Source organism: Pelobates fuscus, chromosome 11 (assembly GCF_036172605.1).
Source record: "Pelobates fuscus isolate aPelFus1 chromosome 11, aPelFus1.pri, whole genome shotgun sequence".
Taxonomy (NCBI): domain Eukaryota; kingdom Metazoa; phylum Chordata; class Amphibia; order Anura; family Pelobatidae; genus Pelobates; species Pelobates fuscus.
Window position 1 is genome coordinate 35,318,899 of NC_086327.1, and position 12,862 is coordinate 35,331,760.

General features: G+C 42.9%; 1 protein-coding gene across 1 annotated transcript in view; it reads right to left on the bottom strand.

The window, feature by feature from the left end:
• Positions 1 to 2,064: 2,064 nt before the first annotated feature.
• Positions 2,065 to 12,862, bottom strand: part of LOC134577262 (carcinoembryonic antigen-related cell adhesion molecule 1-like) — a 130,179-nt gene continuing 119,381 nt past the window's right edge. The window contains exons 10-12 of the mRNA XM_063435960.1: positions 4,417 to 4,481; positions 2,930 to 2,976; positions 2,065 to 2,224 (exon numbers count right to left, since the gene is read on the bottom strand). Coding sequence (XP_063292030.1) covers positions 4,422 to 4,481 — 60 coding nt within the window. The 3' untranslated portion in view covers positions 2,065 to 2,224; positions 2,930 to 2,976; positions 4,417 to 4,421. The remainder of the gene's footprint in view (positions 2,225 to 2,929; positions 2,977 to 4,416; positions 4,482 to 12,862) is intronic.

Genomic DNA, 12,862 nt, shown 5'->3' on the forward strand with positions numbered 1-12,862 from the left:
CAGCAGCTTGCTACCCTAACATATAAAAAACATATGTAAATACGTAAAAAAAATTAAATTAAAAAAATAATTAAAAATAAATAATTAAAAAATATATAGATGTGTGTTATTTCGTTCTAACTGTATTGTGATATTAATATATATATATATATTTATATCAAAATACACGTAGAACAAAATAATATATATATATATATCTATATACATAAATATATACGTATATATCACAATGTATATATATACTTATATATAAATAAAAATATTTTAAAAAAATTATATATATATACGTATATATACACATATGTGTATATTTATACATATATTAATTCTACACATATATTTCTGTAATATTTTTACATAATTAGGTATCCTAATTAATTACAATTAGCGGGACCTTCCTGACAACCCATGCCGAAAGTATAGGGAATTTAATTTGCTAGCACTATATTTAACCCTATAACTTTCCAAGGCACCATAAAACCTGTGCATGGGGGGTACTGTTTTACTCGGGATACTTCGCTGAACACAAATATTAGTGTTTCAAAACAGTGAAATGTATTACAACGATGATATCGCCAGAAATGTGAAGTTTTTTGCATTTTTCACGCACAAACAGCACTTACACGGACGATATTATTGCTGCAATACTTTTTACTGTTTTGAAACACAAATATTTGTGTTCAGAGAAGTCTCCCGAGTACAACAGTACCCCTCATGTACAGGTTTTATGGTGTTTTCAAAAGTTACAGCGTCAAATATAAGGCTTGTGTTTCATTTTTTTCACATTACAATTCGCCAGATTGCTTACGTTGCCTTTGTGACCCTATGGTAGCCCAAGAATGAAAGCTACCCATATGATGGCATACCATTTCCAATAGAAGACAACCCAAGGTATTGCAAATGGGGTATGTCTAGTCTTTTTTAGTAGCCACTTAGTCACAAACACTGCCCAAAATTGGCGTTTTTTGCATTTTTCACACACAAACAAATACTAACGCTAACTTTGGCCAGTGTTTGTGACCAAATGGCTACTAAAAAAGACTGGACATACCCCATTTGCAATACATTGGGTTGTCTACTATTGCAAATGGTATGCCATTATGGGTGTAAATTTAATTCCTGGGCTACTATACAGTCTCAAAGGCAAAGTAACCAATCTGGCGAATTTCAATTTCAAATGTAACGTGCTATATTTGACCCTGTAACTTCCCAAAACACCATAAAACCTGCACATAGGGGGTACTGTTTTACACGGGAGACTTTGCTTTTACTGCAATAAAATACACATATTTGTATTCAGCAAACAGTATTATGACATTGACAGTTAAAATGTCATGTAGAACTAAAAAAATAACAACATTTCTTATTTTCTCCCTTTTTTCATATTAAATTATGTTTCATAGCTAAATATTTGATATTAAATGAAAGCCCTGTTTCCCGTGAATAAAATGATATATAATAAGGGGTGGGGGGTGCATTTAATATGAAAGAGGTGAATTACGGTTGGACAGACATATAGCGCAAATGCCAGGTTTTGTTTACGTTTTGTTTTGTTCACAACTTGTACATTTGGCTCAGTCCTTAAGGGGTTAAAGTGTAGGAGGGACGTGAGGGAGGGGGGAGGCAGCTTTGTATTCCTGGCACTACAGTATACCTTAATGTCAGTGTTGTGATTTTTAAGAATGATTTGTGCTGTCTTATTGACAACAGGTAATATTAATAAGTTGAGACACCAGTGGCAGTGACACCAGTTTTCAGATGGTTGGGCTCTAGACTTCGCTACACCTTCGCATTACATGGGGATTAGACTGTGGTGAATGTCTGCCTAAGGATTATGCTTTTTGTAATGAAAATGATCTTCAATCTGATGGGAATTAAACTGAAACTATTACAGCAAACAGAATAGTTCAATGTATCTGGCCAGTAATAAGTACATGAATGGAGTCTCCAGTGGGATATTCTTCATAAAAAAATTACAGTTTATTATCTTGATTAATTGCACAGCTTAGGGTCACACATCTTTTCCTCCATTTCTGCACTGGTAACGTATCATCTCAGCTGGCATTTTCTTAAAAAGTTTCCATGAGGTACACAACTAGTCCTTTCATTTTTCATTACATGCCAGTAAGGGCTGATTATTTTCATTCATTTTGCAGTTAGATTCATACAGAAAGTTCTTCATTGCAAATGGTTTCCATTCTGTTCAGGATTTGTTCCTGGGAACCTAAGATACAAATAATATAATCAGAGAAATGAGAATATGAATTTATAGTATATGGATCTAAAGGAACACTCCAAGCAATATAATCCCTGGAAGTGCGATGTGGTGGTTATTGTGATATGGTTGCCCTGGTTCCCCACAGTGTGAGTAGTGAAACTATTTGCTAATGGTTTCACTTCTTAACTGAGGTCTGCCAGGTGTTGCTCCCTTCCTCTTTACAGTCGAAAGTGAGAGCCGAAGGCTCCTGTAATGATCTTCCATTATCTTTCCTGAGCTAAGCCCTGCCATGCTAGCTCATTAGCTTGAGAGCATCATTTGATCAAGGTTTAGCTCAAAAAAGAGAGCTTCTAGCTGTGAGCAAGCAGGGAGTGTCACCCGTTGATCCCAGGAGAGAAGTCAAACTTTTACCAAATGCTTTGACTAAGTACATTTGGAGGGGGGAGGAGGCATGCTGAAGTGGCTATGGTACTTATAGTGTTCCTTTAAGATTGTTGTGTGATCATACTAAACTAGCACAGAGAACATGTAAGAAACAACACCACTGTGGCAGGATATATAACATTATTCAGTCCTCACAACCAAACATTAACAACCAAACATTAACAACCAAACATCAACAGCATACAGGTTTCTGGATCTACTCACACAGACAGCTGAAAAAGCTGATCTATAGAAAGGTGGAAGGAGATGAATCCAGTAGTTGCTTACCCAGAGGTCATCTAATTCTTGTCTCCTGATTCACCAAACTACTTTAGCTATATGTAAAGATGAATAAACATGTCAGTATATGCAAACTTCATGTACATAGTATAGTTTAAAAAGACAGAGTGACAAGTAGGTAGGCAAGTTTCTAGACACATATGGATATGGTTGTGTACAATACATAGCAAAGTCACTTAAACATCATTTGTAATTGAACACACCTGTTACTTTTTGTCAGGGACATCATTCCCACCATGGACAAAGGGCTATTTTCACTATGAGAAGTGGATATGGAGACCCTCTGGATGCTTTGTGTGCCTCCCAACCAGAGTTGGAGATTTCTGGGGATTGCCTGGACCCATTCTGCACATTGTGCACCTGACTGGGAGATATACTGAATCACTGTGGAACTGTTCTTTGGATCAGAAATGTTTTGTGATCCAGCAAATCTTTGTTCAGGTGTTGCTCGGTTCCCCGGCCACCCATCACAGCAATATTTGGAGGGAATGCCAGGTGGTGAGGCATCGGAGGATATCTGAAAACCTGAGAGCACTCCTCTTCTTAGAGCTCCAAGAACCCATTTTGTTAACCAGGACTAACCAGCTACATGCCTCAAACTCTTCGCCAGATTGGAGAATAACCGCAACATGGTAAAACTTTACACGCTGTTGTTTTGGAGCAAATTCTCCAATCTGAAGCTATTTGGACAGTAGAGTAGCTGGGTGATGAGCTATCCAGAGACATATTATGGATGGGGATGCTGTCCAGGGAAAAGAGGTTCTGGAAGACTTTTTGTACAACATACCTCTATGTATAGGATGACACAACAGGGAGGCTATTGTGTTAGCTGCGAGTAAACCAATTAGGACCTCAGATAGTGTCACAGGGGATGGAGATTACTGTACATTTCATTGAATTGTGGAGGACCACCAGGAGGGGGAATCCACATTTGTGCTGTATAAATAGAGATGTGTGCAATAAAGCTTGTTTTGCCTCAACAATAGTGTGTGTGTTGGAGGGTGGGGGGGCAGAGGCTATAATCACTGCTGAAGTACCGGAGAGAAGGCATCCAGAGGAAAAAGAGCAATGACCACTGTAGCTTTGTCCAGTGGAAGAGGAAGAAACACTTCCTTTCTTCCCCCTTTTTTCTTCCCTCTTTTTCTGTCTCTATCCTCCACCACCTTCTCCACACCCGTCCCCTTTGCTGTTCTTTCTGTTCTCTCTTCCATCATCTACAACCTTTCTTACCTTATCTTCAGGTTCCTTAATTATCAAAAAGTGTGACGTTTAGACTAATGCTATTATCTGTGCTTCAGTTCGCTGAGATAACTTTTCAGCCTGTAACTCTTTTGGTAATATAGGACTTTACTCTCACTATGTATTTTTTATTAACATCTTTCTCTATGTTGTACATCTCCAATGCATGATTTCTCCACAATAAAGACTTAAATAATAGCAAAATAAGGTGATATGATCACACAATCTCATATTACCTGGCTTATTTCTTAGGTGCTGTAATTATAGTGCTGTATTCTGCTTTATCTTGGAATATCAAATCCTGTTAATGTAAAAAAAACAAATTAGGCTGTCATTCTCATGACAAAAAGGAAGGGAAGCGGTCCCCTCGCGCTCCCCCCCCCCCCTGACGGGGTCGGGGGGACGGTGGAGGGTGACAGGCTTAGATGTGGAGGGGGGGGCGGGGGTCGTCATGGGAATTGAAATGTAATATACTATAATGTGATACACTGGAATGCCTTGTACTGCATACCGCACCGACCCGACCACTGCTGCGGAGCCCAGGATAGCATGGTCTCTCCTGCCCCCACCCATAACCACAGTTACCCACACCATATACAGGGGATCTAACCCACCAGAGTAGCCCAAAGCTCGAAGCAGCCTGCCACGCCACTACATATATACATAAGTTGACTATCCCAGCAATTCCACTTTAAACACCCCTCCAGGACCTAGGTTGAAATTGCCTTCCCCACTATCCTAACCTAAGAGCGAAGAGATAAAGGAAAAGAAGGCCAACCCCCCCTCCACCTCACAAACCCCCACCCACCATGGGACCGGACGCGTCCCACCACGCCAAAATAGGCCACATGCCTGCCACCCTCTCTCGGGACACAGGTCACTTCCCCCACACACTCTGACCCTTGCCACCCTCTCTTGGCACCTCAAGCAAGAGAGCTCGTTGGCAATACAGAACACCCCTGCTGGCACTAGGGATAAGCCCAGCAACCACCCCTCACACCAACCCCGATACATCCCCTTGCTGTCCTCCCGACTCCTCCCGGAGCTCCGACCCTAATCCTTGAACTTAACAATACCACCCAAACACAATAACATCCTACTGAAACACCGCGCTTAATGATGCCCCTCAAACTAAAATGCATCTCCATTAACGCTAAAGGTCTTAATAATCCCAAAAAACGACATTCACTACTACGATGGGCCCACACACAGCATGCAGATATCCTGCTAATCCAAGAAACCCACTTCACCCCTCAAAAAAACTTCCCCCTCAAAAACAAACACTACAACCGATCCTTCACAGCCAACTCGCCGGATGCAAAATCCAAGGGCACAGCAATTGTTCTCAAAACCTCCTGCCCCCTCTCAGACATACAAGCCTTCCCAGACAAGCAATGCAGATACGTAACGATAACAGGCAAAACTGGCCCTACAACCTACGCCATCTCATCCCTATATGCCCCCACATCTCCTGACCCGACGTTCTGGCCTACGTTCTCAGCACACTTAGCAATGCACAATGCCACCTTCACAATAATAGGAGGAGACTGTAATGCAGCCCACACACCGATCTTAGACCGGACTACCAAACACCCCAGTGGAACGCGCCCATCACCCAACGACGCACTCTTCTCATATTTCCTGAACAAAAGCAACCTCCTTGACATATGGAGAGCCCAACACCCCTCGGCCCATGACTACACATTTTACTCCCACCCCCATGACACCTACTCCCGTATAGACTACTTCCTAACCTCCCCAGGCCTCACACCACGAATCACACAAACCTCCATTGGCAACATCACATGGTCTGATCATGCAGACATCTCACTCACATTCACAATCCCCAACATGACCAGACCATGGACATGGAAACTAAACCCACAACTTCTCCACGACAAAATGGTCACTACCACCCTAGCCAAAGAAATAACAGAATACTTCAAACTAAATGACCAATCAGTTGCATCCCCGATCACACTCTGGGCAGCCCACAAACCTGTCATAAGAGGCAAACTAATAGCTATAGCGACGGCACGCAAAAAACAACACAATAGACAATTAGTCGATACCCTGGCAGAGATCAGCCACCTAGAAACGCAACACAAACAAGACCCGAACCCCTCCACCCTTGAGAAACTTACAGCAGCCAGAGCCCTACTCAGAAGCCTCTCCCTAACAGCCACCACTAAAGCACTGGCCTGGACGAAGCAAAAATTCTATGAGAAGGGAAACAAGGCCGACTCTATGCTAGCCAAAAGACTCAGAACCCTCACAGAAACAAAGCGAATCACCAAAATACGCAACCCAGACGGAACACCCACCGACATCCCACACAAGATAGGCGAAACCTTTCAAAAATACTTTGCAACCCTATACAACCACTCCCCGGACCCCCCCTCCGACTTAATTCTTTCCCAGACCGACACCTTTCTTCATAAACTCTCCCTCCCATCCCTCACCAACGAAGCCAGAACCTCCATAGCAGCGGAAATCACACCCGAGGAACTCACGGCAGCAATAAAAACATTAAAACCTAACAAAAGCCCAGGCCCAGACGGCCTAACAGCCCTATACTATAAGACCTTCGGAGACATCCTCACACCCAGACTATGCAAAGTCTACAATGCAATGCTTTCAGGTGAACACTTACCTCAAGACATGACACAAGCAAATATCACCCTAATACCAAAGCCAGGAAAGCCACATGAGGAACCAGGTCACTACCGCCCCATCTCCCTCCTGAACCAGGACCTAAAACTGCTGACCAAAGTAATGAAAAACAGGATAAACCCCCTCTTAAACAAACTGATCAACCCAGACCAGGTCGGCTTCATCCCACAGAGACAAGCACAAGACAACACAAGGCGAGTCATCGACCTAATATGGGTAGCCAACCACAGACACATCCCAACAGCAATACTCTCACTGGATGCGGAAAAAGCTTTCGACCGCCTTTTATGGTCCTACCTATACAAGGTCTTGAGCAAGTTCGGATTCCCACCCGAGCTTGCTCGATTCCTACAAGCCATGTACCACAACCCAATGGCACAACTCCTGATCCCGAACATAGCCCCCCTCCTTCCCCATCTTCAACGGCACGCACCAAGGCTGCCCACTATCCCCCCTCCTTTTTGCCCTATCCCTTGAACCCCTCCTAGAAACCATAAGAAACAACCAGCAAATCGAGGGAATACGCATAAGAGACGAGACATTCACCATTGCAGCATACGCAGATGACATTCTCCTGACATTGTCCAACCCCACCCCGTCCCTCACTGCACTCCTGTCAACACTACAAACTTATTCCACAATCTCTGGATACCAACTTAATGCCGCCAAATCGGAACTCCTTCCACTCAACCTCTCAGCAGACACTCTCCACACTTTAAAACATACATTTCCCTTCCGCATCCGCCCAACGGCGATAACCTACCTAGGCATACAAATCACCAACGACACCGCCACCCTGTACAACACCAACTACCATCCACTCTTCCGCAAAGCACATGCGGACCTCCAACGCTGGAAACCCATGAACATCTCATGGCTAGGTAGAATAACATCTATAAAGATGAACCTACTACCCAAGTTTCTCTACGCCTTCCAAGCACTACCCATCCCATGTAAAAAGACAGACCTCAAACAACTACAAATGGCAATAGATCACGTTATATGGAACAGAAAGAAACCTCGGATCCGCCGATCCACCCTATATGTCCCTACACCATCAGGTGGACTAGGTCTCCCCAACTTCACACATTACCTTCATGCAGCGCATTTAACGCAAATCCAACACTGGCACCTCCCCCCAACTCACAAGCGATGGGTAGACCTCGAACACCTCATCTTCGGACACAACCACCCATCCCAATACATGTGGCTACCAAGACAACATAGACAAATACCACCCCCCACATCCCCAACAATCACCCACTCATTAGACCTCTGGGACCACCTCAGCGACAAATTCGATCTATCCACTGGCATATCCCCCCTCACCCCTATATTACGCAACAAAATGTTCCCACCTGGCCTAACACCACAACACTATGCCCATTTTGAAGAGAGGACCATCAGCAGACTAAATCACCTCTACCCAGATGGCAAACTCCTACAATTCACAGACATACCCAACCCCGACTCCCTGACGACATTCGACTACTTTCGCTACCTACAGCTCCGCAGCTTTGCATCAACAAACAAAGTCAGACTGGCAGCCACATCGACCCTCACACAATTCGAAAAAACAAGCCTCCGCGCACCATCTCGTAAAAGCCAAATATCCGAACTATACCTAACACTAACAACTCACCACACCCAGGTCACACTCCCATACATCTCTGCATGGGAAAAAGGCTTAGGACCCCCAGAGGAACCCACAGATTGGGCTGACATATGGGCGACCACCAAATCCATTTCAATTTGCGTCACCCACAAGGAGCAGGCTTATAAAATGCTCTTCAGGTGGTACCTCACACCCCACCGCCTGAAGGCCTGAAATGATCCCCCTCAAACCTCTGCTGGAAACTATGCGGGGACACAGGCACCTTCCTCCACTGCTGGTGGACCTGCCCCAAGCTTATCCCCCTATGGACGTCCATTACAAACCTCCTAACCAAACTCCTCTGCAGACCTGTACCCCTGGATCCATGGGCGCTCTTGCTCTCTAAACCCATCGACGCCTTCACCCGCAACGAAAGCAAATTAATAGCTAGAATAGCCTTAGCCACCCGCAGAGCAATAGCGGAAACATGGTCCACCCCACACGTACCTACCCACAACCAAATACTCCATAAAATAACGGACAACATAGACATGGACAAACTAACAGCACAAATACACGATACCCCGAAATCCTTCCACAAAATCTGGGGCCCATGGCTTGAGAACCCCACCGCCCCACCATGGTTAAAAACCATTACAATTCACACTCTCTCCACTGATCAGCAAACACCGTTAAGATAACCAACACGAACCCCACCATCCACCCAAATCACCCAACCGGGACCCGGGGGAGACCCCGAGAGGACAGCAAGAACCCCCCCCCCCAAAAAAAAAAAACCTCATCCCCCAATCTACCACACCCACTATAAACAATTAACAGCACCAAACCACCTCATACCCCCCCACTGGCACACAAAACCCGCCAACTATGCCACAACCATAAACTAACAAATTAGCCAAGCCGACCGCACAACTGACATGGGGCACAACACCCCAACCTGACCCATCCACCTGGAGGGAGACCCAACCTACCACGCTCACAACACCTAACAGAGCCATAAGACCTCCACCAAACACGGTCCACAAACAGAAGGCATAACCAAAAGAAACAACACCATTTGCTATGATGCCACAACCCAACCTAACCAAACTGTTACATTACCACTATGTTATTACCCTCCCACTAACCCAATTGTTTTTTCTTCCTTCTGTACAACTGTTTTCTTGTACCTTGAAAATGAAAAATAAAGAATCTTTAAAAAAAAAAAAAAAAAAAATTAATAGTGTCATGGCAATAAGTGTTGACTTACTTTGTTTTAGGGTAGGCATAGTGCCATATATATATATATATATATATATATATATATATATATATATATATATAGTGTCATATTTCAAATGCTCAAGATTGGACATATTTTTTTTTATAAATGTCTAATGTTAATCAAATAACTTTTTTTGAAAGTATAATTGAAATATGCTGCTTGTTACTGCTCTGTATTAAGTACTTTCCGGGTTATTTACTAAAAATCAGATTTTGCAAATAGGACAAAATTCAGTGAAAAAAGTTCTGAGCAGAATGACAATTCTCTTATTTACTTATGAAAGCTCTGTTTGGAATTTGTCAATCTGACTGAATCGTTATCGTTCTCTCGGAAGCATTCAGTATCTGGTTTAAAAACAGTACTTTTTGTAACTGAGGGGGCGGTTATATGTCCTAGATCCAGAAACCCTATTCATTAGCCAAGGCTAGGAACCCAAAAATAAGAAACCCATGTAATGACTTTGATGTTCTTTGGTAAAATCTAGTTAGTTTTCTTACACAATGTTTCAATAATTTTGATGAGATTTGCAATACACATAATTACTACATATCAGTTTTCCATTTTCATTAATCGTATGGGAAACATTTGCATACAGAGGCCCATAATAAGCACCCACCTGTCCTGTGTTCCAATGGCATGTTGTTTTTGTTAGTCCAAGTTAATCATTTAAAAAGACTAATTAATAATTAGAAACCCTTTTGCAACTATGTTAGCACAGCAGGAAATTGTTGTGCTAACTAAAAAAGCAATGAAACTGGCCTTCAAGTAAACTAGTTGACTATCCATAGCATCATGCTCTGTGGGTTTGATTACAGGCTCAAGATGTCAAGAAGCAACTTTTGGCCATAACTTTCTTCTGCAACTCACCATTCTATTCCAATGAAGGCTATTCCATTTGAAAAATGGCCATGAAACAGAGCAAACTGGCTCTAAACAGAATAGAAAGAACAGAGGGAGGCCCCAGTGCACAATTGAGCAAAAGAACAAATACATTAGTGTAGTACCACAAATATAGTGGTCAAGTCAGGCGCCTAACCTAAATAGATCTGTAAAAACAACCAATAATACAGCTGCATGCACTGTTTTATTGGTTGTTAGCTATATCAGTGAACAAGCCACAAAAAGTGCTGCACTTCAATATTCCAGACAAAAGTGATAACTAAATACAAAGTCTAAATAACGAGTCTCACCAACATGAAAATAGAATATCCAGATAGATCAACAATATAACACATAACTGCAAAAAAAATCTTATCTACAGAAATAACCACCCCCTGTGAAAGGCACTCTGTGACAATGAACACATTTTCTCCAAAGCTTCACACTCCTGGTTCTCAGTTAATATGTATGAATGGAGATGTGAGACCCCCATTGGATCATTAGTCTTTTTAGTGTCCCACTATGTATAAGGAAACAAAGGGCAGGGAGATGCTAAATGTAATATTGTTAGACACTTTATTTGGCAAGATAAAAAAAAAAAAACATTACTTGATAAAACCAGAACTTTAGCATGTAAACAGGTAACATCATGATCCTCTGAACACCCAGATATGCTTCACCTCTCCCTATGAGGCAAGATGCTCAATCCATGATGCTTGACATCATCTTGCTTCTTCCCTTTTCTATTATGGCCTTACTTGCCTTCAGTTGGTTGCTAAAGTATGTAACTCTGCCTTAAATGAACTAAAAGTTCATGGGTACATTCCTATTCATATTAAGAAAGCCCATTGTATACAAAATAGTTGAATGCTAAAATATACCTAAAGTTCCATATAGAGCAGGGGTGCCCAAAAGGTAGATCCAGAGATGTTGCAGAACTACAACTCCTACAATGCTTTGCAAGCCTTTAGATTGCAAAGCATCATGACAATTGTAGTTTTAACACATCTGGGGAAATACCTTTTGTGCACCCCTGATACAGAGACTGTAAGTATATTAGAATTTGTGTTATTTTAAATACACAAATTGTAGTATCTAGTGTGAGAAACAGATGCCTCACAGACAGTGGCGTACACAGGACCTATGGGGCCCTGGTGCGAAAATTGATCCGTGCCCCCCCCCGCACACTTACTCTGCGCAGGCCGGGGCCGCAACACATGGCGGCGGGCACCTGGTCGTAGGGGTTGCAGGGCTGCGACTGCGGTGTGTACACCAGTGCACGCATATGCACACACACTTAAAGGACCACTACAGACACCCAGATCACATCAGCTCAATGAAGTGGTCTGGGTGTCAGGTCCCTCTAGTTTTAACCCTGCAGCTGAAAGCATAGCAGTTTCAGAGAAACTGCTATGTTTCACTGAGGGTTAATCCAGCCTCTAGTGGCTGTCTCACTGACAGCCGCTAGAGGAGCTTCCGCGATTTTCAGACACTGAACGTCCATAGGAAAGCATTGAGTAATGCTTTCCTATGGGCGGTTTGAATGCGCGCACGGCTCTTGCCGTGCATGCACATTCGGAGCTGAGCGGCGGAGGGATCCCCAGCGCCAAGGGAGTCCGGCGCTGGAGAAAGGTAAGTGCTGAAGACACACACACACTCTCACGAACAGATGCATACACACTAGCTAACAGACACACACATTTACTGACAGAGACACACTCAGCGACAGACATACATACACACTCACTTACAAAACATACACTCTCACTGACAAACACACACTCACTAACATACATCAAACAGACTCACTAACACAAACACACTCAGTAACAGACACACACAGTAACACACTCACTGACACACACTCAACAGACACACTCACTGACACTCACACTAACACACACAGTAACAGTAACACACACTAACACTCACAGTAACACTAACACTCACAGTAACACTAACACTCACAGTAACACTAACACACACACACACTAACACTCACAGTAACACTAACACTCACCGTAATACTAACACACACACTAACACTACCAGTAACACTAACACTCACACACACTAACACTCACAGTAACACCAATACACACACACACTAACTCACAGTAACACTAACACTCACAGTAACACTAACACACACACACTAACACTCACAGTAACACTAACACACACACACACACTAACACTAATACACACACACACTAACAGTAACACTAATACACACACACACACTAACAGT